This window comes from Pyrus communis, chromosome 10 (genome assembly GCF_963583255.1).
Source record: "Pyrus communis chromosome 10, drPyrComm1.1, whole genome shotgun sequence".
NCBI classification, from domain to species: Eukaryota; Viridiplantae; Streptophyta; class Magnoliopsida; order Rosales; family Rosaceae; genus Pyrus; species Pyrus communis.
Genome location: NC_084812.1, coordinates 864,303 through 890,997, shown reverse-complemented (window position 1 = coordinate 890,997; position 26,695 = coordinate 864,303). Strand labels below are relative to the sequence as shown.

The 26,695-nt window shown below is 35.6% G+C and overlaps 3 protein-coding genes, 1 long non-coding RNA gene and 1 pseudogene across 5 annotated transcripts; 3 read left to right on the top strand and 2 right to left on the bottom strand.

Annotated features, from left to right (window-relative positions):
• Positions 1–5,018: 5,018 nt before the first annotated feature.
• Positions 5,019–8,211, top strand: LOC137748226 (probable protein phosphatase 2C 27). Its single transcript, XM_068488340.1, has 4 exons — positions 5,019–5,409; positions 6,368–6,565; positions 6,693–6,904; positions 7,221–8,211. Exons 1-4 carry the CDS (start codon positions 5,212–5,214, stop codon positions 7,780–7,782), a joined length of 1,170 nt encoding a protein of 389 aa, XP_068344441.1. The 5' UTR covers positions 5,019–5,211; the 3' UTR covers positions 7,783–8,211.
• A 228-nt stretch (positions 8,212–8,439) lies between these two features.
• On the bottom strand, positions 8,440–9,473 carry LOC137746853 (protein ALTERED PHOSPHATE STARVATION RESPONSE 1-like). Its single transcript, XM_068486864.1, has 3 exons — positions 9,040–9,473; positions 8,824–8,941; positions 8,440–8,748 (listed from the first exon to the last, which is right to left on the bottom strand). Exons 1-3 carry the CDS (start codon positions 9,471–9,473, stop codon positions 8,440–8,442), a joined length of 861 nt encoding a protein of 286 aa, XP_068342965.1.
• A 2,182-nt stretch (positions 9,474–11,655) lies between these two features.
• On the top strand, positions 11,656–11,765 carry LOC137749092 (U6 spliceosomal RNA; annotated as a pseudogene).
• Positions 11,766–12,985: 1,220 nt separating this feature from the next.
• On the top strand, positions 12,986–15,047 carry LOC137746509 (uncharacterized). Of its 2 annotated transcripts, XR_011069863.1 has the most exons (4): positions 12,986–13,298; positions 13,909–13,954; positions 14,053–14,183; positions 14,919–15,047. It is a non-coding gene; the product is annotated as an uncharacterized lncRNA (long non-coding RNA). The 2 variants fall into 2 exon arrangements; XR_011069862.1 differs by lacking the exon at positions 14,919–15,047 and having other exon boundaries at positions 14,053–14,445.
• A 1,233-nt stretch (positions 15,048–16,280) lies between these two features.
• Positions 16,281–18,073, bottom strand: LOC137748904 (EG45-like domain containing protein). Its single transcript, XM_068489097.1, has 3 exons — positions 17,881–18,073; positions 16,607–16,883; positions 16,281–16,443 (listed from the first exon to the last, which is right to left on the bottom strand). The coding sequence occupies exons 1-3, from the start codon at positions 17,996–17,998 to the stop codon at positions 16,437–16,439; spliced, it is 402 nt and encodes a 133-aa protein (XP_068345198.1). The 5' UTR covers positions 17,999–18,073; the 3' UTR covers positions 16,281–16,436.
• Positions 18,074–26,695: the final 8,622 nt, after the last annotated feature.

Below are 26,695 nucleotides of genomic sequence, written 5' to 3'. Positions count from 1 at the left end.
CGCCCTGCGCCACCACCATACTGACTGATTTTATGTAGTCTAGTATGGTGCGATGGGTACATAACAAAGTGGGCGTGCTTAGTTGAGGTCCAAATTCAAAGGGATGGAAGCACTCTGTCGGGCTTGTATAATTCTCGTGTTTTAATGACCCATTTCTGTATGCCTCCAGTTGTTGTCGGAGTCCATTCCTCCTTGACTTCATGCAATAAATTAGAAAACTCTGGCTCCAACTTCCTCTGCAAATCGCAAAAAATTCCACCCGGAGTGCCAAAATTATGTTGGCTCACACAATTTTCCTTGCAAGTGTCTGTTACTCTTGTCATTTTAAAATGCCTTTGAACACCTTAAGGAGGCGTCAGACTCTTAAACGAGTTATTTGTTATGTCAGGCATGACAATATTGGTTAATACTAAGCAAAAGACTGAATAATTTTATCATTAGACTGAGACTTGCACCACAAGTGAGTTGAGTGTCTTAATCAAGTTACTATACTATGAATAGGGTTAAAATTCATGTTACGTTCTTTTTTATGCCTTATTCTTTAAGGGACTTCAAATATTGTCTCTATGTTTGTCAAATGATACTCACAAACTAATTGGATATTGATTTAACTCGGTTTTCAATCCTTATCTATACTATTATTAAGAAAACCCTCATTGTCAACTTTTTTTCTCCCTTTTTTCCTATTTTGCCCTCACTTTGATATGCACTATTGATAAAAAAAAGGAGGGCAAAATAGTAATTGTGTACCTTTTGACAAAATGACAATCGTATCCCTATTTTTTCAATTTTACCCTCGCTTTTAATACACATTATTTACATAAAGAGAACAAAACAGTAATTATATAATATTAAAAAAATATGCACTTATTAAGAGAAATTATTCATGCACACAAAGTGTGTGCTCTTTGCTAGTACTGATATAATCACGAAAATGTATGACATAATATACGAAAATGAAAGAACATGGTAAAAAAAAACGCTTGGCCTCCCGCCGGAAACAAAGACCCTCTTCTGTCTCTCTCTAGATCTCTCTCCGTATTTTCTGAGCTCAAATTGCTTTGTTTTGCTGCAGAGGATGAACATGGTAAAAAAAACGCTTGGAGCTTTTGAAAATTTGACTGTTTGTGGGACAACTTCACTACAACATCGAAATTATCCATTTATTTAGATAGCTAACCAAAACGATCTGAACTCTGAAGCAGACCCCATTAAACCATCCCAATGAATTATACAGAACTTATCAAAGTGAAGCGAATATTGTTTTTTATGACGTTAAGTGACAAAATATGAGTTTAAAGGGAATGTGAGATATTGTGTTATAGGGTGCATAACAAAAAAAAAAAAAAATCCTACTTAATTCATTTGGAATGATTTTTGCACTCTCGTTTTTTTCTTTTACAGTAATGTTTTTGTTCTTACTTTTCGATTATCATTTAAGTTATTTAATTCGTGACATATTTACTTATGAGGAATGAAGTAACGAATTAAGGAATAAGTGAATCAAGGAATGAGAATGAGACAAACTAACCTCTAGTTGATCCCACTCTTTCTTTTTATTCTTCGTGTGCCAGTAAACGTGAGGGAATTTAAGACTTGAAATGGTTTGCTTCCTACATATACTCATTTTAATAAATAAACGTGTCATCAAGGGTTAGAAAAACACCGAGTTCATGTCAAGAAATGGACGTCCAAAAGTCACTATGCTTCACATAACTATTGTCTAGCAAAGCAGCATGGCCGACACAAGGACTTGGCACCATGACATTCAAGACCAATAACATAATTTCAAGTTTTAAGTTTCTCATATAAAATTAGGTAATTAATCTGAGACATCCCTGTCTTGTCGAGTCCATTTGATGTACGTCATTCGGCAATTTCCATGTATAGTGGACGACGTTATGCCACGTCAGGCTCCACCCACTATTAAGCACCGAACCACGTATACTTCCCTTGTGTTGGAAGTAGTCAGCCGACTAGGAAGGTTCCTTCTGTGTTTAATAAGCTAATTGCCAACCAAACCAAACAATTACAATTTTCAAAGAGAGGAAGAAATAGCTCTTTTTTTTTTTTTTTTTTAATTTTAACGAAAAGTTTTCGGTACTGTTTATTTTAACAAAAAAATTATATTTTTACACTAAAAAATCAATATTAGTACTATTTACTTTACCTTTTATTTTATCTTTATAATTAAAACTCAAAATTTTTAATTTTTTTTTTTTTCCTTTCATCTTTTACATGGCTTGACTTTTTAGTCCCACAGAAAAGGAGAAAGCCCGAAAGTGCTTTTGATCCACGTCCACCTGAACTGGGTAAAAGTTGAGTCCCCACTCTTTAGCAATAGCTTGTTTAAGGGACTGGAAATAATTGACAGTGAATTTACACCCGCAGTGTAATTATTGTGAAAAAGGAGATTACTTTAAAATGTAAAAAATATGGTGATGGTGGACAAGTTGTACAGAAGTGGATGGTATTGTCGCAACTAGCAAGCAACCCTTCGTAGAGGCAAAAGGCAAAAGCACGAAAGACTTCTACAGCCGGATGCTATGTTAACGGTATTTCAAGTTAATTATTTATTATTATGTGAAAAATTGTTGAAACGTATCATGATTTGTGAATGCTTTAACTGTGTAGTTCTCACTTCTAAATGCATGTAAGTTTCACTTCGTTTCTATATAGTTCTACATACAACTGTGATTACTTTTTTCTCCATATATATCAGTTTTCGTGATGAGAAATATATAAAGAATCTGTATATCCCGATTACATTCAAGAATCTATAATTTAAACCTTATCAATTTGCCATGGTGAAAGTGGAAAGCAGAAGAAAAAAAAATCCATTGTCATTGTCTGGCATTATCATTTCCTTTTAATGAATATGTCCTTTAGTTTCACTTTCAAACTTTTTTGGAGCAATTGTTGTCAAATTAAATTAAACTACCTTCCTAATATAACTTGTCTTTTAACTTATTAGGCCTCACATAACTTGCCATTTAACTTATTAGGCTTTGGACAAATCTTATGGATTTGAAAATAATTGTTGGGGCAGTAGAATTCCTCCCATCATATTCTAAGGCTTGATGGACAAGTGTAGGAAAATTCAGGTGGAAGATTAAATATTTTTTGGTTAAGTATATATGTGTTAACTTAATCAAGCCGACTACTCTTTTATCTTATGTGTTATGGAAAGTTATGCAATGAAACAAAACTCAACATAGGTGGTGCTATCTACACATCTCTTTTTACCTTCTGCACATTTCTCTTAATTTTCAGCTATCAGATTTAATAAATTGAAGAGAATTAAATGACAGAAACTAACAAGGAGGGTGTAGAAGGTAAAAAGGATGAAACAAAACCCATCATATATAAGAGGTGGTGCTATCCGCACACCTCATTTACCTTCAGCACATTTCTTTCAATTTTTAGCCGTTAGATTTAATAAATTGAAGAGAATAAAATGACATAAATTAACAGAATGTGTGTTGAAAGTAAAAAAAAAGAAGTGTGTGGATAACATCATCATGTATAGTTGCTTATATCTTGTAAGTTTATTCCAAATCCCATACTTGGAGATTTTTTGTTCTATTTTTGCCCAAACATTTCTTTCATTTTTAACTTCTTTTCTAGTTTAGTCACTTAGTTTAAATTTAGTTATATTTTTTTGTATTTGTAAGCATGCGGTTTTGACTTCGACTTCTGTAGATAATAACTTTAATTACAAAATTATAGATGGTTTATTGTGTAGCTTATCTATTTATTACCGCAGTCAATGGTAATTTTTTATTTTTTTTTGGTAATTCTAACAAGAAACAAAACTTCTTTTTTTAGTGTTTAAATAAGGAAATTGTCTACCGACCAAAACAACAAGGAATTTGTCTTATTTTTTATATTCTGATATATGTTTTTTTATCAAAAATTCAAGGACATATCCCACAGCTGTGCGTGATGTAAGCATAATTCTTTTTAATGTTTTATATTTATTTTTTATCATCCATTGTGAAATATATTTGGTCATTGCACTTAAAATTGTATATTCTCACGCATCTAATAATATATTGTCAAAAAGGGACGATTAAGACTGTGATTTTTGGCTAATGGTGGTTACGACCAAATTAATTAATTAATTACTTATTAGGGGTTAAGACATTTTCAATTGGAACTTTCTTTTTGTCTAGTTGTGGCATTTAATCAAATGACAATTTAGATTTAATAAAAGCAAAATAAAGGCAGCTTTTAGATATTTTCGAGGACATTTCTTGTGGGAAATTTTAGGTCTCTCTAAAATATCGAGGAAAAAAATGGTATCTTTAAATTTTTGAGATTTCATAAAATAAAAATGTTGATTTTAACAAAGCTATTAAAAAACAAAAATGCATGAAATACAATGGCATTTTAGAGTGCCTTGGTCAACTTCAGTTCACTCTTTCAGAGTCTCAAAGACTCACTAAAACATTTTAGCCTCTTTTTGCCCGTCATTGTATGATTCATTAGCACTCGGAATTGAATTCATGACGTGTCTTATGGAAGATGAACTTGTAATTCGTCCCCAACCTAAAAACATTTTAATAATTAAATGTGCAACGAAAAACTTCAAAAAATTGAACGAGTGTACCAACTAATTGAAGATAACTCATATGATTTGATAATGTATAGTAAAATCAATTGAACGCCTATTATTATTGTAATTATTAATTTTAAGGGAATAATTCATTTTAATTCCAAATCTAGATAGCTTTTGGACCGCTTGAAGTTTCGAATTGAAACTTTCCTCACTTTACATGGTTTAGATAAATTTTTATATATTATTCAATTATTTAAAAAAAAATAAAAAGAACGAAATGCAATGTAATTTTTAAAAATTAAAATTAAAATTTTTATTTACCAATAAAAAAAATATAAACATAAAACATTTGAACAATGAAAATAGGAAAAGGATATAATAATATCACAAGAACCCAACAAACTGGTTTCCAGCCACGCTTTCACAGAAAAATCTGGTATTCCTCTCTCTCTCTCTCTCTCTCTCTCTCTCTCTCTGAGACTACAACTACCACCATAACCAGAGGCCCCTATTTCCCACTCACATATTCTCAGAATCTTCTCACCAGTCACCCACAAATCTATATTTTTCTTCCCTCTCTGTTTCTTACTACTTTCCGATTCCCTCAGCAACTCAGCAACACCGCCATTAACCATTTCATCAGCAGCATCATGTGCCTGATAGACGCAGAACAGCTCGGTCAAGAAATGGGGAACATGGAGAATAATAACAACATCGATTCCAAAGACAATAACAACAAGCAGTGGTCTCTGCAATTCGACCACCGGACGGAGGAGGAGAATTTGGACCGGGAAACTCCTGCTGTGATGAGCTCAAGTCCTCAGAAGAACATGATAAATTCGTTTCAAGTAAGAATTCTTGTCCTTTGGCTGCTTAAATATATTGGGCTTGTCTCAAGTTTGAAACTTTTAGGACCCCCTTGGCTAAGCTTGAGTGTTGAATTGATTTGAAGTATAAACTTTTGTCCTTTGACTGGTTGGTTTTATTGGGTTCGTCTCAAATTTGCAACTTTTTAGGACCCATTTGGTAAAATTTTAGTCCAGTATTCAGAAAACCCTGTTGAATTCATTTGAAAGTGAAGCTTCTTGTTCTTTGACTGCTTTGCTCTATTGGGTTTGTCTCAATTTTGAAACTTTTTAGGACCTTTTGTTTGAAATTGAGTTCTGGATCTTTGTTTTCTTATGGGATTGATGATTGGAAGTAATTTTTACACTTGATTATTTACTTAAGCTTTCAGTTAATTTTTTTATCCTTGCACTGCTCCCATTACTTTTCCTGTAGTCATTAGTTTGTACTGCTGCTGTGCTGCATCTTAAACGAAATTTTTGTGCCTGAAGCCTTGAACCAACCCAATTTAGTAAATTTCACTTCTGTGTTTCGCTTTCATTGATCGTGAGGCGATTCCTTTGCAGAAGTTATGTATTTCCTTATTGTGCTCTGTGCAGCTGAATGCTTATGAATAAAGCTCTTCCTTTCAAAGATTCCTTGGATTGTGGAATATGGAGGGGAATTGATGCTTGTTATGTGTTGACAGAATTTATATTTCACAGCCTTAGACTTTGCTTTAGTAGATTTTCATTTCCCATCCTTTTGTTGGCATCCCGTTGGCGTTGATGTTTAGGTGCTATGTCAACTTTTGTGCATTGATTTTGTGGTTCGTTTTGTGGTTGGAGAACATTTTCCATGTGAAACTGTGCATATGATACTTGGTGAAACTTTAGTTTCCAAAAATTTGTTTCGTTAAATCTTTTTACTTGCATTCCTTCACATTCTGATTTGAGTTCGTTCACGTTGGCTGCCTTTTAGCTTGAAAGCATAGGCGAGGATACAGTGATTGCAGACAAAAAGCAGAGCCTGTTCAACTTTGTTCCTGCCCTTAGGTCAGGAGAGTGGTCTGATATTGGGGGTCGAACCCATATGGAGGATACTCATATATGCATTGGTGACTTAGCTAAGCAGTTTGGTTATAATCTACTCGGTGGGGAAGCTATCTCTTTCTATGGTGTAAGTTTTTCTCGCTCCCTTCCTTTTACAACAATTCAAACCATCCCAATGAAAGCTCATACAGAACGGTTCTGACTTCTGTTTTTTCTCCAATCTTAATGATGTAAATGGAAATTTGAATAAACAGGTATTTGATGGCCATGGAGGAAAGGATGCAGCACACTTTGTTCGTGACAATTTACCAAGAGTCATTGTTGAGGATGCTGACTTTCCTTTAGAACTTGAAAAGGTGATAACAAGGTCATTTATGGAGACAGATGCTGCATTTGCAGAGACGTGTTCTCTTGAGGCTTCCCTTGCTTCTGGCACAACTGCACTCACTGCAATGATATTTGGGAGGTAAGGAACTCTTTCTTGCGGTATAGGTTGGTTATTATTTATAATCATGGTGTTATATTACAAGTGGTGTCTTGGATAATCTGTCACTGCAAGTCTTGGTCATCAGGCCCATTCATTCGGTGTTATGTGGAAAAATGAATTGTCTGTTGAATGAGCAAAACATAAAATAAAAATAGTATCCATGCCCTATATCTCCCCACTCGAGTTCTGGTATTACCTTGTCAAGCCCCGTTCTTGAGACCACTTAGTTTTTTATCTATTAGACCTTTTTCGTGCCAATTAGCCTGTTTCACAGTGATATTATTATTTTGAACAGATCTTTGCTTGTGGCAAATGCCGGAGATTGCCGGGCTGTATTATCGCGATGTGGAGTGGCTATAGAAATGTCAAGGGATCATAGGCCATGTTGTACAAAAGAAAGAACGCGGATTGAATCCTTGGGTGGATATATTGATGATGGTTTTCTAAATGGTGAGTTAGGTGTGACCCGTGCATTAGGTAATTGGCATCTTGAAGGACTGAAGGACATGGGTGAAAGTGGCGGACCCTTGAGCGCTGAGCCAGAACTTAAACTGATGACACTGAGCAAAGACGATGAGTTTTTGATAATTGGCAGTGATGGGATATGGGAAATGTTCACCAGCCAAAACGCTGTTGATTTCGCTCGAAGGAGACTGCAAGAGCACAATGATGTGAAGTTGTGCTGCAAGCAAATAGTAGAGGAGGCAATAAAGCGGGGAGCAACGGACAATTTGACGCTTGTCATGGTAAGTTTCCACTTGGAGCCACCTCCACATGTGGTGGTAGAGAGACCTCGAGTCAGACGAAGCATTTCTGCCGAGGGACTTCAGAATCTCAAATTCTTCTTAGACAGATAGAATCACTCGTTTATTTGTCGATAATTCCCTGATGGGCAACCGGTCAGCAATAATACAGCCAATGGACCAGAGTTCGCCCTATGTATATACATTCATCCAAAACCCGGTGCTCGAATCTGTTCCAGAGAACAAGGATACAGAAGATGTTTGTATTATCGAGTTTTGGAATAAATACATGTACCCTATTGGCGAACGATAGAGTTCGAAAGCTTATTCAAGGAAAGAACGCATTGTATATCCGAGGTATTCAGGCTTGTCGGATATTCGGAGAGATTGTTCTGTTATTGTACCTTTAGTTTTTCAAGTCGTGTACATAAATTTTATCTGTTAGAACTCAAAATTTGTAGTTGTTAAGGTTACTGTTAGTCGAACAAGAGTACATAATTATATACTTTAAAAGAAACCCAACATTCCTGAAGTTGCCTAACATTCTGAAAACCTAGTACGCATCCTTTTCATCTGTCGATCGCCTTCACCTGAGTCCTGCTTGCATTTTTGCTTGGACGACCAGACTTTTTTGTAGCAGGCTCTGAAAACAAATCGGCCATGGGGTCGAAAAACTCAGCCATGGAACCGAAAACTTTAGAAAACCGCGTCTGAAATCCGTTCACAGCGATATCCCGCGTCTTCTGCGTAATAGTATGAAGTTTCTTCTTCTCAATCCGCATCTGTTCTTTTAGGTCTGTTTCCTGCAAAAATACTCTCCCTCCCGAGTCTTCTGGCAAGCTTGTCAACCTCCCTCTTTTGTCGGCGCTCCTTATGTTGTTGATCCCTCAGGGCCCGGACATCTTTCACGAAGCTTTTGATGGCACAAGTCACTGCTTGATATGGCAGCTTATCTAGGCCATTTGACCAATGCCGACAGATTGCAAGCGATGACAGGTTAACCCCCTTTGATTTTAACTTGCTTTCAGTTTCAACATCATCCAACTTAGCTAGCCAGCGGTCTAGAGCTTTGACGTACGCCTTTTACGAATAAACATACGAAGCAAAGCGTGTACGCCAATTTAGAAGTTCCTTTTCGAGCTTCCGAGTAGCAACCTGGTTCGAGTCATTGCAGAGCGTTCTATTGGACGGACATTTGAGAAAGTTCACTTCGGACATTATTCTCTTTTGGGTTTCCAGCAATTCAGACATTTTCTTCGAGTTGCTCATTATGCTACAGAAATTGAGAAAGAGAGGTTAGAACAAAACTCCAACACCCAAAAAAAAAAAAAAAAAAAAAAAAAACCAGTAAAACTATGAAATCTAGATTACCTTTTTAACAACTTAACGAGTTGTGGTTGCAGCTCTTCATCTCTCGTTTTTCGAATTGTTTCGGAGATTGATTTAGCATTCTTTTTGGCCATCAAAAATCTGCAATACAAGAATTCAATCTCGTATATTTTGGTGTCTAGTTCTTCCGATTTTCGGTCATAAATTCTCTCGGCTTCCTCTATTACCTTCTGCTCGCTGTAGAGGTTTTCCTCCAAAGCATATAGCTTTCCTAGCGTTAACGAATGGCTTGGAGTTCCATTGTCATCGAGGAAACTAATATCTAAACGAGCCCGTGTTGAAGAACTTCTTAAGCTAGATTCACGTAGACTTTTATGAGAAGAAGACCAAGATAATGTGGATGAGATGGAGCGCCTCCGCGTCATTGAACGGAGATTACCTTTAATTTCCTCGGCTGCAGATTGCACCTGAGCCATGCCGGTCTCTAACATCCTCGAAACGTGAAAACTAGAATCATACGCCAGACGGAAGTAGTCTTCTACATCTTTCAATGCTTCCAACAGTTCTTTCTCTCTACCCTTTCATTACTTATCTTCACCACCTCTTTTCTATCACCGTCACCATCGGAGCAATCGGAATCTCCCCGTGGTGACTGCACTGTTTGATCCACCTCCTCTTGTTCCTCATCTGTCTCAGCAGTGTGAATTTTCCTGCAGCTCGTTTCCTCTTGCTGCATTTTTAAGAGTGCGTAGAAACTTCGAAAGAACGGCTTTCTATAAACAACTTTATAGCCTCCGCTACTTCAAGGAGCGCGAGAATATGCTCGCGCTGTGCATCCGCAAACGCGTACCTGTTCATCTTCACTGATTTCATCAAGTCCTTTCTATTCGCATTGTCTTGCTTACTCTTCGAGCCAGCCGAACCCATGTCTCGGCTTACAAGTTGAATTCCTCTCGACTTACAAGTTTTTCGCGGCCGGGAAATTAAGAGCTCGAGAAACTGTTGGTGTTGCTTGTGTTTGTTCATGGTGGCGGGAGGGAGGGTGTTGATTTATAGTAGTGCGTAGAAATCCATGTCTAAACAGGTAATTGACATGGTTTTCCCATCAAAAAGGGTAATTTCTTACTCTTTTTTAGTAATCCCACGGCAAGTAGGGAAACTATTTCCCTTTTTTTTTTTTTTTTCCCTTGGCCTGAAGGGAAAAGTGCTTGCGCGGGCAAAGAACAGGAAACGGGGGCCGAAACCATGTCATTTTACCGTCACTAAAAAGAAATTGACGACATGCCATGTTTGTGCTTGGTTTTAAATCACTCAACATAGAAGACCGAGAAGGTCTCACACTCCAACATTCTTAAATCTTCAAACTTTGAAAGAGTCATTTGGAGTTTAAGATCCTTCACTTGTTTGTCATGTAGAATTCTGAGTTTGTCCCATACTTGTTTTGTGATGGTGCAATAATGCATATGTGCAAACTGATTTGGTGAGATGGCCAAGACAATAATATTATGTGCCTCTCTATTAGCCATGGCTGAAGAAATATCCCCTTGAGTCCAATTGCTTTTAGCCTTAATCACAAATTCTCCATCAACAATCCTCGAATGAGCTTATCAACAACATTCAGATCATGTGCTTCCATAAAGATTTGAAACTTCTCACTCCCCGAAGCATAGTTTGTTCCATCAAAGAACAGAGGAGAGTTGCAAGATCCAGCAACGCGGTCACGATCCATGGTGAGACTTCACCCAATATTAGTAACACCGAGAGACCACTCTACGTATATCTAGAGCAAGGTTCTGATAACACTTGAAATTGGTATCAGGTGGAATATCCTGCAATTAAAAATCTATATATGTGCTTGTCTAACTAGTCAACAACATCAGTCAACTAAGATCAGATATGTTAGTTTACTAACAGCAAAAGTAGTTAGATATGTTAGTTTACCAACACCAGAAGTAGTCAATTTAAAGTTTGGTTTACTGAAGTGTTCCTGGTTAACTAAGATCCAGTTCAATGGACATTTTAACTCTAACAAGCTTAGTTTCATGGACTTATATATTTGCAAATAACGATGAACATATATCACATGTAAAGAGTAAGATATGTAAACTAGAAAAGCAATAAACTGCATAAGGAGTTTTTGGCTAGAAAAACCCACCTTTGGCTTAAGAAACCAAGGACTCTCAATTGAGTCTAATTCACTATTGCAAATAAGGTTCTTACAAAGTACAACACAAAGCTCAATTCCGAGACTAATCTACGAAGCAACTTTACCTTTATGCAACCTTACTTTGCTCGAGAAGAGGATTCCTTCGGTCTTCAAGAAGTAAAGCTTCTCTTGAGCTCTTCATCTTGCGGTACCAAAACCAAATCAACCAAAATGCAAATGATGTTATGATGGGGCTGATGCAGATCTGGATTCATTGACCAGTTAACTTCTTCAATTAAATACTTGAAGGAAGAAACTGACATGAATAAAAAAGAGGTTAGTTTAAATATTTGAAAATTGAAAAACTTGACCACAAACTTAAAACAAAATCACAAAGACAATGCTACCCTAATATGCAACAATTTGGGTATTTAGTGCATGAATGTGATTTTATGGCTAAGGTTTCTAATGAAGAACACAAGAGGCAACTCAAAGCTAAAACACACTATCTTCTGGAAATGCAAATCACCTAGCCAAAAAGAAATTGGAACGATGCAGAGAAGATTAGCATGGCCCCTGCGCAAGGATGACACACCTGAATCCAAAAATGGTCCAAATTTTAGCTAATCTAACAAAATCTATCGTTTGACAAAAAAAAAAACACCCTAGATTTAGCTTTTAAAGAGGGTTGAGTTTCAAACAAGAAAGGGGACCAAACAACCACATGTTATGTGCAAAAGCAATTTGGAAAGATCTAGGGTCAAAAATCCACTCTCGGGAAAAAGTTGACAGATGGTCCATGTGGGTTATCTTAAAGTGTTTGCCCATTTCGCGTGAAAGCAGCGAGAAGTATTGACGAGATAGAACCACTAGACATAATGAATTGGAAATATTAGCATGAAATGCATATGTATGAACAAACCTTTGATGTAAAAGTTAAGCTCTTGAGAAAATATTTCCAACGGTAAGATCCCAAAAATGACATTGGAACCCTAAATCTATCTAGAGTATGTGTAGTACAATTTACAAGATTTGACAAGAAAAGCCAAACAATAATTCTAGACTTCACAATAAGACTCTTTACAAATTAAAAAGGAAAAAGATTGAGTTTCATTACCCTTGAAGCTCATCCTTGATTACACAAGGCATTCACCCAAGTAGAAGGCCGAAGGAGTAAACCTCCCTCGGTGGCTTTATGGGTTAGGAGGCTGAATGAGTAAACTTCCCTCATTGGCTTTAAGGGTTAGGAGGTCGAAAGAGTAAACTTCCCCTACAATGACGCCCTGGTTATCTCTTCCAATTGGCCCATGCCATAGTCAATAGAATAATGGTGGACAACGGCAACGTAGTCAACATTCTTCAAACTTAATGTACCACGACCAAGTTTAACTCGTGGTAAAAACTATTCAATTACCTCGACCAAGTTTAACTCATAGTAGATAACATTAATGTACCACGGTCAAATTTTGACCCGTTATTAAAAGTGAATAATCTACAACGGATATTTAAATCCATGATGGAATATCATAATTACCATGATATATGCTTGTAATGGTTACTTCAAACTACCGCATCGTCTTTTGTGAATTCACCACACCTTTGGCCCGTAGTGGATGTTTTTATGTTCATAATTGAAAACATTTGGAAGAGGCGGGAGACTGAAAATTTAGAGGTCTGCCAAAATTTTGGCATAGAGCCCAAAATCTCAACTCCCTATTTTCAAAGAGAGCGCGTTAGCTCTCCCTCCTTTTCATTTCTCTCTCGCAGTTTCTCTGCTTTTCCTCTTCAGAAATTTCCAAACGCGTCCACCTCTGCATACCCGATCCGATTTGGGTTCGGATTCATATGAGAATTGGTATGATGTAGGTCTCGATGCGGGTATGGCAACGGTGTTTATGCTTACAAAGGTGATAAGGTGGAGCCATATGGAGCTCGCGGCACAGCACCTAAGTCGTCAAGTTCGACTTTGTTCGATGATTACGGGAGGTCGATCAGTGTCCCATCTGGGAAAACTACACCGGCGAGCTCGAACAAGATCGTCCGGGCAGTACCCAAGGCCGATACGCAAAAAGACGCGAAGAGTGGGGTGCAGAAGTTTCGGGTCAAGCTGTTGGCTGAAAGTGGAGGGCAGAGCACTGTGGATGTCCTTTTCCAGGTATGAACAAGGAGATACTGTGTTCTATATAAGTAAAATTTTAACTTTAATTAGAAGCATATAACTTGTTAGTTTCTATTGTGTTTATTGTGATTGGATTTTCACATTGTTAATTTTCACTTGTGATTGTGTTGTTGTGGGAACATATTAGTTCTGCTATGTCGTTCACTGTGATTTCAACAACTTAACTTTGTAGCTTAGGTTACAACTGTAATTGGGAGCCTTGGCAGAAGAGATCATGTTTTCACATAACTGTTACTCTAAAGAAATGGCAAATAGGGACTCGATGCTACTTAGAATTAGAGCACTATGGCCTCTTAGTCTATGTTGGAATGGATTACCAAGGTAAGAGTTATAAAAACACCGCCTTGGACTCACCTATTTTTGAAATGCATATTATCATGCAGCTGTTTCTGGTATTCCTCGAGATGATCATCCTTATGTTGGTTTAAAGTATGGATAGTGTTTAGAATGCCATCCATTGCTCTTGTTTAGTTTCTTCCCCGTGCTTTCTTTCAAATCTTTCCTATTGATTTGTTAAGATTTGCCGATACTAAATTCTATATCATATTGGTTTGGATGATATTCGTATGCTTGATCCTGCTACCAGTCGGACGTTGAGAATATATCCCCTTGACAACGTTACAAGATGTGATGTAAGTTCATTTTACTTTAGCATCAAGTTCGTTAAGGAACTTTTAATTTATGTATTGAGGTAAAAGTAATTTGTATGTTTATTTTTCTTCTCATGCAGAAAACTGACTCATCTACCTTCGCCTTTTGGTCAAAGAGCTCTGTGGATATTGAGCCAAGGCGTATTAGATTGCAGTCAAATAGTTACACTGCCAACACCTTTGGGATACAGTGACTGGTACAACTGTACAGGTTGGAAACTTGGGAATTCTGCCTTTCCCCTTGTCCTAAAAAAATAATGGTCCCCCTTATTTATTGACAACATGTGATTAATTAGGGCCTAGGTGATGTTTTCCTTGTTTCTGCTCCTGTTATTTGACATGTTGTCATGTAGTAAGTATAAACATTGATACTTGTTTTGAGATGTATGTGATACTTTGGTTCTATGTGAAAATTACTAAAGGTGGGCTAGATTAATTATTTTGTGTTTCAGTTATATTTGTGTTCATTTTGAGTAGGGTGCTACACTACAGGGATTGATTTATGTGTCTGAACTTTTAAACTCGGGCCTGTATTTCATATTGATCAAATAGGCATGAGTAGTGTACTTACATGAGGGGTAGTGTTTTGTTGTGAAGGAACGCCATCTGATTTCTCTGTGCAAAAGGGCATGAATATCAAATGTATTCCTTCAATGCATAATCTCTAATGAACTCTCTATCATTCATTTTGCGAACTTACTGACATTTGTTATCAACATCTGTTTGGCCCTCTTATTTTGAAAATAGAACTATGAGCTTACCGTGTGTTTATGCTGACATTATGATTGGATGGTTATGTCCTTATTAAATTATATGCTTTTATTGAAGATCTGAATGATGCATAATATGGTCATGTTTATGTCCACAAGACTGTTTAATCTTATCACAGAGATTTTGAATGTTGATTATTTTTAGTGATGTATTGTTCTTACCCCTTGTTACTCAGCTTAAGGAAATGGGCGGATGAATCAGGCCAACGGAATTGGTAAGGCCAAGCGAACAGTCTACAGAGAGAAAGAAAGGATTAACCGATTGGATGAACATTATAAAACCGGGAAATGTGGAGAAATATCATTGGGTAATATTAACTTGCCTTCCTTCCACTTTTGTTCATTTCAGTAGAATGATATAAACGTGTTAGTGCCCTATATGTCTCCATGTACACCTTTCAATAGAGGATATGGTTGTTGCAGTTCTTTTGGGAAGTAATAAAATAATCTTGTTCTACTCTTTCTTATTTCGTTACTATTGTTTTTTAGGTTCCCGATGAGGCAGTTACAAAATGCATGGCTTATGGGTCAGATTTTGGGGCTTTATGTCCACAAAACTAATTTTGTTTAACTTGTCTCGATGTCTTCAACTGAAGAAATAGAATCAACAAATCCTGAGGCGAAAGTTCATCACATGGTGCTTGGTCTTGATTGTTGGAAAGTTTGGGTAACTGTTGTCAGAGTAGAGAATATATCTGTGTACCGCCCTACAAGTGAATTTTGTGTCCTGGAGGATGCTATATCTAGTACAATTGCTTGGCCATCAAATAACGTCCGCGTTGGAGAGTAATTTTAGTTCGTACTTAATTAGACTAGAAAATGGTACTTTGGCACTACATGGATAGTACTTTATGACTTCTGTTGTTTATGTATTCATTAGGCACTACATGGATAGAACTTTATGACTTCCATTGTTTATGTATTCATTTGGAAACTCAAGTATTTTTAAATTATTTTTTATGTAGTTATTATATTTTAGTAAATATGCAATTTTGTTGGTTATTTTGTACTAAAATATATAAATACAAATATATTTGTTAAATAGTTTTATTTTTTTTTAATTTAGGAAAATAATTTATAATGGGCATTAGCTGTGGTCAATTAGTAATCGACAACGGCCATAGCACGTGGTGTTAGATCTCAATCTACCACGGGTACAATCCGTGGTTATTTTGCATTTGACAACGGGCATAGCCTGTGGTAGAAACTGAGACTTTTTGTCACATCTAGAATACTAACGGGACATAATATATGTGGTGGATTGCAATTAATTACGGGCATTCACCGTGAGAGACAAGCTTTTTTCTTCTAATGAAGTAAAAAAATTAAGTATAAGGAGCTAAAGTCATATTTTAATTATCAAATACATATATTTAAATAATGCTATACATACAACGGAAAAGTGAAAATGGTATATCACAATTAAAAATGCATGTGTGGGTAGTTCTACTTTATATATATATATATATATATATTCGAGAAAGTGCATGCAGATGTTGTACAATAAAAAAAAATATTTAAACTCTTTATTTGAATATATAAACACACATTTATTCATAACATCAGCTCCTCACGTCTGAAATTGTGAAACACAATTACTTAATATGTTTTATTACAAGTGGTCCTTGGAGCATATGATATAACCCTCTTATTCTAAATGACTACTTTATTCATTCTTGGAGAGCGTGCTTGCTTCAAACCCTGCATACTCACCACAAAACCGAGACGAAATAAAATATCAATTCATACTCTGAGGTTAATTATGATGAATTTTATTAACTAAAAGGAAAAAAAAAAATTATATAGATTGGTGTGTATACACACACACACACACACACACACACACACGTGTGCGCACGCTTACTGGGTATAACGAATCTTGATTTTTCCGGCGTTGGGGTCAGCAATTGCAGCAAAGGCTTCTTGAGAGAGATCGATGGTTCCTCGGCATCCGGGAGGACAGTAATCCACAATTTTAACGACAACGCTATTCCCCTTGCAAGGCTGTGGCACACCTTGGTTGGTGGCTCCGATGCATGTCACACTGTAGCGTCTTCCACACGCAGCTCTGTTGCCCCAAATGGCATCGCTTGCTGCCGCTATCATCACTCCATCATTTTGGTATCCGTTGCACGAGGATGCTGCACGTCCACCAAACAATACATGCATAATTAAGGGCATGCATATATGTTGCCAGTTTTGGCATATAAAAATGAATATGAAATGATCTCCTAAGCACAATCAATAATAAACGAGTTGGGTTAGTGCCAAACTCGGTAACCCAAATTTTGACACGATCAACACGTTTACTAGTATTATATGCAGAATCTGATTCACTTCTCCAAATATTAGTATGCAATGTATGACATTTATGTAATTATGAAGCTAAATTTTTTAATGGTTTTTTTTAAGGGTTCTTGATCAAGTTAAATGTGATTTTAGAATTAACATGAATAAGTAGATTTAGATAAATAAATAAAAAGATACAGAAAATTAGTCATAGGTTTACATGTCACAATACAAGATATATGGGTAAGGTTAACCTAAACATCACAACATATTTACAAACGAGTTGAGTTCTTCGACACGAGTAGTTGAATAAGCCGGGTTAATTAACATTGATTATTTATTTACACGATTACAAAATGATATGACTACATATACACAAAAGGTAAATTATTCTTACCATCTATTTCTATCATCTCTCTAAATGTGATTGGATCTACATTTGTTAATGCGCCCTACCTCTATTAGAGTAATACAAATAGATTGTAAATGTAGCACTACTCAAAATTTGAATTCTTCTATACATACATATATCTATGTACCAAAATGTTTGTTGAGCATAAGATGTTTATGGTTCTAGACAGACTAGAATATAATTTTATCTTATTCTTGGACCCTAAAAATTGTACGTTATTTCAGATTGATCGGTTTAAAGATAATAACGAGCTCCGAAGGCCGACTGGTACGTACATAAGAATTAATACCAATAGGAGTATCAACATCGTAAGTTATGTACGAGCCACCAATTCTCCTCACCATGGCAAAACTAGCAGTGTACAGAACACCAGTTTCTCAATGAGGAACTAATTTAGATTGTGATCATACATTGAAAATGGTAAAATATATACTTACGAACATAAGGAGGTGTATAATAAGTGGCTGTTCCCTCGTCTGCGTATGCTGCGAAGGGAAGGCATATAAACATAGCCATCGCAACCACCACAATGAGAACTAGCGTCTCCATTCCCATTTTGTCTCCTATAAAACAACTTGCTAGTATACTTTGTTTCCAGTGCAGTACTTTGTAGGGCAAAATTAAAGGCTTTTGATCTAGTTTCTGTGGGAAAAAACGCAAATGCTTTGCTCCATTTTATAGTGGAAACCTGGAAAGTCAATCGTCATATGCGTCAGTCAATCGATTCGACCGAGAATGTCGCTCATTTTCCTCATTCCCATTGAAATAGGCCACGTCAAGGCCCTCTCTTCCTTCAAATTTCCAGAGAGAAAAAGTTGGCTGGCGGTGGGAAGGCGGTTGCCATCGAATTGGGTCGGGTGACGTGGTTTTGAATTTCAATTTTTGTTTTCTGTAGGAAAATAGTTGAAAAAAAATGTATCAAGGACATTCTAGGAATAATCGTGGGTGTAAAAAGAGTATTATGTGTTTTTAACTTTTTTATGATGGGTGAGAATACGAGGTGCGTGAAAAGATAGCATTGAGGGGTGGGTGTAGTAGCACTCAAAATAAAACCCAAATTTGAAATAAACTGTCATGTAAACAAATAAACCTATATATTTTCAAAAAATTTATAATTGTGCCACAACACCCGAATTATGTTGATGAATTTAATTATCCACCATAATTATAACAAATAAGTGCTTTATTATTACAAAAGTATCTACTTTATACTTGTCTTACCATCATCTGTTTCATTTCTTATATTTGTTTGACAATCATTGTAGGTAAATTATTTTGCATGTATACATTAGGAATATTTTGTTGTTATTATATCTGTGTGAAATAAATTACCTATATTTTTAAGTAGAATATAGGTAATTAATTAACTTTGAATCAATTGACTAAAAACATCCTTTTATTTTGTGGGTAAATAATTTTGCATATATTATTACATGTACTAGGCACATTTGTTATTATTATGTGTTGTTTGCAATCAATCAACATTCATTTATTTTGTAGGTAAATTACAAAAGTATCTACTTTATACTTGTCTTATCATCATCTGTTCCATTTCTTATATTTGTTTGACAATCATTGTAGGTAAATTATTTTGCATGTATACATTAGGCACATTTTGTTATTATTATATCTGTGTGAAATAAATTACCTATATTTTAAAGTAGAATATAGGTAATTAATTAACTTTGAATCAATTGACTAAAAACATCCTTTTATTTTGTAGGTAAATTTGTGACATCCCACATCGCCCAGGGGGGTGATCCTTAAATGTATATTCCCATCTCTACTTAGCACGAGGCCTTTTGGGAGCTCACTGGCTTCGGGTTCCGTAGGAACTCCGAAGTTAAGCGAGAAGGGGGCTTGAGCAATCCCATGATGGGTGACCCACTGGGAAGTTGCTCGTGAGTTCCCAAAAACAAAACCGTGAGGGAATGGTAAGCCCAAAGCGGACAATATCGTGCTACGGTAGTGGAGTCGGGCCCGGGAAGTGATCCGCCCCGGGCCGGGATGTGACAATTGGTATCAGAGCCTAACCCTGGCCGTGTGTGTGCCGACGAGGACGTCGGGCCCCTAAGGGGGGTGGATTGTGACATCCCACTTCGCCCAGGGGGTGATCCTTAAATGTATATTCCCATCTCTACTTAGCATGAGGCCTTTTGGGAGCTCAATGGCTTCGAGTTCCGTAGGAACTCCGAAGTTAAGCAAGAAGGGGGCTTGAGCAATCCCATGATGGGTGACCCACTGGGAAGTTGCTCGTGAGTTCCCAAAAACAAAACCATGAAGGAATGGTAAGCCCAAAGCGGACAATATCGTGCTACGGTAGTGGAGTCGGGCCCGGGAAGTGATCCGCCCCGGGCCGGGATGTGACAAAATTAGTTAGCATGTATTATTACATATACTAGGCACATTTGTTATTATTATGTGTTGTTTGCAATCAATCAGCATTCATTTATTCTGTAGGTAAATTATTTTGCATGTATTATTACATATGTTAGGCACGTTTTGATATTATTATTATTATATATGTATGCAAATAACTTAATTAACTTTTGAATCAAACAATATTTATTTATTATGTAGGTAAATTATTTTGCACGTATTATTTTACCTAGAACTTATATTGTTATTTTATATATGTAAAACAATGGTAATTTTGAATAAAATAACATTTGTGTATTTGTGAAAAATACTAATTTACCTGTTACAATTATTTGAAAAGGAAAAAAAATGCTCATTTTTACATAAATGTGAAAACAACTATATAAGGAATCAAAACTCTAATATCATGTAATTTTTGTTATTAATATGCATTGAAATCATGACACTAAAATTTTTCTTTTCCAAATCTGCATAAACATTTCAAAACATTTAATTGTATGAAATAATATAAAATAAATGTAGATAACAGGTAATAGACCCAAAGTCAATGATATTAGGGGTAATTTAGACATCCAAAAATACCAATTTTTGCCAAGTCATACTTAATTATGGATATTTCTTAGTTGGAGCCTAGCCATTGGATTTTTTTAGAAAAATTTATAATTATGGGTTTTAGTTAATGAAAATTGAATTCTAAGAGGTATACTCATATTTTCAGTTGATTGTTTGATACACCAAAATTGTAGTATGAAAGGTCTGCAAGGGCCCATAACATGAACAATGCTTGCATCTCCACACTACCTTTTCCACCCGCTTAACAACTAAACAATTTCAAATTTGATTGTTTTTTCTACACATACACACGATATTTAATAAACGATTATGAAAATAAATAGTTTAATTATGAAATTTCTACCGTGTAAATATACTTGTATCACAAGTAGGCAAATAAGGTGGTGCATCCATACGATGTACGCAAATATTATCTCCGTGACACTTCTCATATAAAAAAATTATAAACGGTAATTTTCCGCTTAATATTGTTATATGTATCAAATTAATCAATTATATTTTTTACTGTTGCACAGAGGTGAGATTCAACTAAAATTGGTTACGAATAAACACATTTTTTCCTCTCAATACTTATTTAGTAACTATATATGTTTGCCCGTAGTTTAATATTCGTTTGAATTGAGGCATAGCAATTAAATAAGATAAATGAAGAAGAAATGTTTCAGACAGGTGTTAACTGCTGGTTGCAACCATAAGTGGTGGAGAGTTTTTTTGTCAAACCACTGATTTTTGGGTTCAAACTTCTCTCCCTTTAAAGTCTAACTTAGTGTCGTAACATTAATTGTAGTAAAACTAAAAATAAAAAATAAACCATTAATTGCAAGCGGACCAAATTGGTGAATAATTTCTTTCTAATAATAATCTACTTTAAATTAATTTGAATGGTCAAGAGGAGACTCAAACTCAATATATAAGAAGAGTATTCCAACTTTTGGGGATGTGGCAACGTACCCTAACTTCTACTCTAATATAATAGCTAACACTGCACTGGACAAAACTTGGCTCCTGAAAAAATCAGCAGCCGCTCTTGTTGATCACCAATCGTAGATGGACATGTGTCCAATTTATGATTAAAAAATTAATTACTTAAACACGTATCTATCTATGATTGGTGAACAGCAGGAGCTGCTGCTGATTTTTCAGCAACCAAGCTCTGTTCCACTGCACTAGCATTGCGTGTGAATTTTATGACTAGAAGTTTGTCAGGATTATCCTCAATTCAAGTGGACTTGTTGATTTGAACTATTCTTATCTTTATATATAAAGTCAATGGCCTAATAAATAGTGTTTTTTGGTGTCACAAGCTTCATTAAAAATAATTGGACAAAAATATCTCTCAAACAAAAAATTTCAAAAACAACCCAAAATAATGCATCAAATGTGGCAGGAGTATTTTCGTCATTTTAACAATGTTTTTTAATAATTAATTTTTTTGTGCAGTTTTTTTTTAGTAATTGGTACCTCACAATAGGCTAGCAATAATATTATTTAATCAGTTGTTCATTAAATATTATTTTCTCTATTTTCAAACACGTTCAAAATATTTTAAGAGGTGTGTAATGCCGGTTATAAAAAAAGGTCTTTCGCACACAGATAATAATGTGACTAAATTAGTTGTCAAATGATTGTTTTTTTTTTTTTTTTTAACAAATGATATTATCTACACTAAGGGAGAGGGGGGTGGGCTTAGCCTCACAATGAGTTAGCAATAATGTGATTCAATCAATTGTTTACTAAATATTATTTTCTCTATTCTTAATATAAATTCAATAGAGATCAATTTTATTATATGGATTCAGTTGCTTTAATTGGTTTATAAGAGGTTTCTTCTAGCATGATCTAAGATTATTCATTTACTTCAAATATTTGACTTTCCTTTTGTCAATTTACTCATGTAAATACATTTAAAATATGTAAGTCACACGTAGCATTCCGTAATTCAAAAAATATCTTCTGCATGAGCATGTGCGCGTGCATAAAGGCCAGTGGGTTATATAAAGCAGTTGCTACTGCTCGTATGTAGCGCACTGTTTGGAAACCGACGTGTTTGTTCAGTAAACAAAGCAACTTATCTTCATTAGACACAACCCAATTGAAATGGTACTTTGATATTATTTCCTCTTAAAAACTAACTTGGAGGATAACTTGAAAAATTAAATACAATCTTTAAATCTCACCATGTATGCTATCTTCAGTTCTCCAACACTGATATTTTTTTTTTCTTTAAGAGAAGAAAGACAATGAGATTTAAAAGAAAAAAAAACCCTTGATCATCAACTCATTGTCTTTCTTCTCCTAAAAGAAAAAAAAAATATATCAGTGTTGGAGAACTGAAGATAGCATACATGATGAGACTTAAAGATTGTATTTAATTTTTCAAGTTATCCTCCAAGTTAGTTTTTAAGAGGAAATAATATCAAAGTACCATTTCAATTGGGTTGTGTCTAATGAAGATAAGTTGCTTTGTTTACTGAACAAACACGTCGGTTTCCAAACAGTGCGCGACTCTTCTTTACCAAAGGTAGGCCACCCTCTCTGGAATGTTAAATACAACTCATTAGTAAATGCTAACACCCAGATATCATTTAGGGAAATTAATTAATAATAGTGTATTAAATGTACTGAAATTTCTCTTGTATATTATCATAATAACGAAAAAAATAGTTTATTCATCTTCATTAGTATGTGAAGTTCTATTTTCGAATATCTTGAATGATGAGTTCGATACTGAATTATTCTTTCATTTTATTTGTTAATAGAATTATAGTATTAGTGGGTTAGATAATTAGTAATTATTTGTCCACCCTTTAATTATATAATACCATTGTATAAAAAAATATCTAAATAAATAAACACCGGAAAGCAAGACTGATTAGAGAGTCAAATTTGCATCACTCAGTCATTTACCTGGAATCCGCTTGCTACGTAGTTATATATTAAAGGAAAAATTAGTATCCGGTCACTAGTTATTAATGCTCATTGACTAAAACCTTATTAGTTTTCAAATTTTGATCCAAGTTCCTAGCATTAAAGTAAAAATGAATTTACATGTCAGTTGCATAATTTTTTAAAATAAAAATTAATAATTAATTTAGAATTTTAATACTTACACCTTTATTAAACGTCTAACTAATTTGCAATTCAAAACATTTCCAAAATAAATAAATAAAATTAGAATAAGTTTATACCCATTAGCTTTTTTAAAAAATGTTTTCAATTTTTTAATCTTATATGTACTCATTCATGTAATTTTTTCAAAATTTTAATCTTAAAATGTACTCATTTTTAAATATTTTATATTTTAATATTTTTAATCCCACAAATTATGATTTTTTATTTAAAATCTCACTAATATAAACAACTATAAATTTCATTTTTCAATTTAAAAAATACAGTAACATACATAGAAATAAATTATCACCGTAATTTCAAGGACTTCAATCAAAAGTTGAAAACCAACAAGGTTTCAGTCAAAAAATATTCATAGTTAGGAACCGCATTCAAAGTCTCCTTATATTAAACATCATTCAGCATGTGAGGGAGACTTTGATTTCTTTTGGTGTTCGTCCTTTATCTCCAAAATATGCTCACCACCACTGATTTTGTTTGCCCATTTGAATTTTCTAGGGAAGAAAAGGGCACTAGAGGGAGACTTGAGGTGACTGCTCTACAAGAGAACGCCACAGCCAAGGACATCCCATTAGAGATCCACCTTTTGCTGATTAATTAACTAGCAATACTGAAACTCATCTAAAAGTGATAGATTGGGTGGGCGTTCTCTACTAGAGCAGTCACCTCAAATCTCCCTCCAGTGCCCTTTTCTTCCCTAGAAAATGGGCAAACAAAACCAGTGTTTTCCTTTGGATCTATAGCGGGATGTCCTTAGCTATGGTGTTCTCTACTAGAGTAGTCACCTCAAGTCAAGTCTCCCTCCAGTGCCCTTTTCTTCCCTAGAAAATGGGCAAACAAAACCAGTGCCCTTTTCTTCCCTAGAAAATGGGCAAACAAAGCCAGTGTTTTCCTTTGGATCTATAGCGGGATGTCCTTAGCTATGGTGTTCTCTACTAGAGTAGTCACCTCAAGTCAAGTCTCCCTCCGGTGCCCTTTTCTTCCCTAGAAAATGGGCAAACAAAACCAGTGGTGGTGAGCAAATTTTGGAGATAAAGGACGAACACCAAAAGAAAACAAAGTCTCCCTCACATGCTGAATGATGTTTAATATATAATTAAGTAGCAAGTGGATTCCAGGTAAATGACTGAGTGATGCAAATTTGACTCTCATCAGTCTTCCTTGCCGGTGTTTATTTATTTAGATATTTTATATACAATGGTATTATATAATTAAAAGGTGAGACATAATTACTAACTATCTAACCTTCTAATGCTATAATTCTATTAAAAAATAAAATGAAAAAATAATTCAGTATCGAACTTATCGTTCACGATATTCGAACTTCACATACTAATAAAGATGAATAAACTATGTTTTCATTCTCTGTAATAATATATAAGAGAAATTTCAGTACATTTAATAAACTATTATCAGTTAATTTCCCTACCTGGGAGTTTGCATTTACTAATGAATTGTATTTAATTTTCTAGAAAGAGTGGCCTACCTCTTCCTCTTTTTTTTTTTTTTGAAAGAAAGTACAATATTTATTAAGCAACAAAGAATACGTACATATTGAGGATAGTGTGCTTAATAAACCTCGATAAAAACCTTAACGGAACTTTCAACCTGATCTAAAGAAAAGAGCGTCCCGCACAAACTAGAAATCTATCCTCACATGAACAATAACCAAACAAAATTACAAACCCTTCTCAACTAAAATGTCCTGTATCAAATCCGATGGCTCCTCAAACCACACCACCTCCTAAGGACTACTAAGGCCCATCCGAGCAAGTGGATGCGCTGCCGTGTTTCCTTCTCGCTGAACATGACTGACCATCGAGTTCGACAATCCTGCAAGAAAACACCGCAAATCGTTGACTATAGGCCCTAAGGGGGAAGAATCATCCCCTTGTCCCTTCAAAGCAGCCATCACCAAGCTAGCATCACCTTCAAAAATAATTTGACAAACCTCCGGCCAACAATGATGTACCAGCAACACCGCCTGACGTGCAGCCAAGAACTCCGTGTGAATTGCAGAGGCTGGTCTCGCAATGGGACCTGCGCCGCTGCCATGAAGTCCCCCAAATGATTTCATATCACAATCCCGAATCCCGAATCCCTCCCCCTCCCACCTGGCCCCCCAACCCCACACCAACCCACACCACCCCCCGGCCGCCGCGGCGCGGCCGGGGACCATTCTGATTCCAAGCCCCATCAAAGTTACATTTGAGCCAACCCTCCCCAGGTTTGCGCCACTTCTGAATCTCTCGATTAACCCTCTGCCCACCAGTCTTATTCCACTTGTGAAACTTATGCATCCATCCCTCGGTTCTAATCACAATATCATGAGGTGGTAACAAAATGGGTTATTACAAAGATTTACCTTCAAGAAAAATTACATTTGATTTACAAGAGGAGATCTTTGAAAATGAGGTCTTAGCCGGCCATGATTTGTCGTTATCTTAAGAAGAATGGACGCACTGACATATTTCCTAAACAATAATGTGTGACTTTTAAGTGGACAATTTCACCTTTTGTTTTCATGTCAAACCAACTTGCCTCACATATATGGTTCCACTGTTAAACGTATTTTCTTCCATTGGTTCTCAACAATGCTTTTAGGTTGCACCAGGGAAAATCTATTTAACGATGGGAATCATCTGAATCAGTTCTTGGATGATGATCCAACAATATCTCATTCATGGTTTGGATAGTTATTAAGATAATGGGATAACCGAGTTGAGTTCATGAATTAAACTAGGTCGGGTTAATTACACTTTAACAGATACCTTTTTGACTTAATGAATCTATTAACAATTCCCGCTGCATGTGCTATATCAGCACGAATACACACCAAAGCATACATTAATCCTCCAACCAAATTAGCATATGGAATACCATCCATCTTCATCTTTTCTTCATTAGTTTTGGGACATTGTTGACTGCTCAACTTGAAGTGAGCACATAATGGAGTTCCTACAGGCTTAGTGTCTTTTGTTACTCTAAACTTTTGTAACAACTTCTCAAGATATTGCTTTTGAGACAAACACACCAAACCTTTTTGTCTATCCCTTGTGATCTTCATTCCCAATATTTTCTTAGCTTCACCGAGATCCTTCATTTCGAACTCCCTCCTCATTTGCTCCTTCAACCCTTCTATCTTTGAAATATTGCTTGAGGCTATGAGCA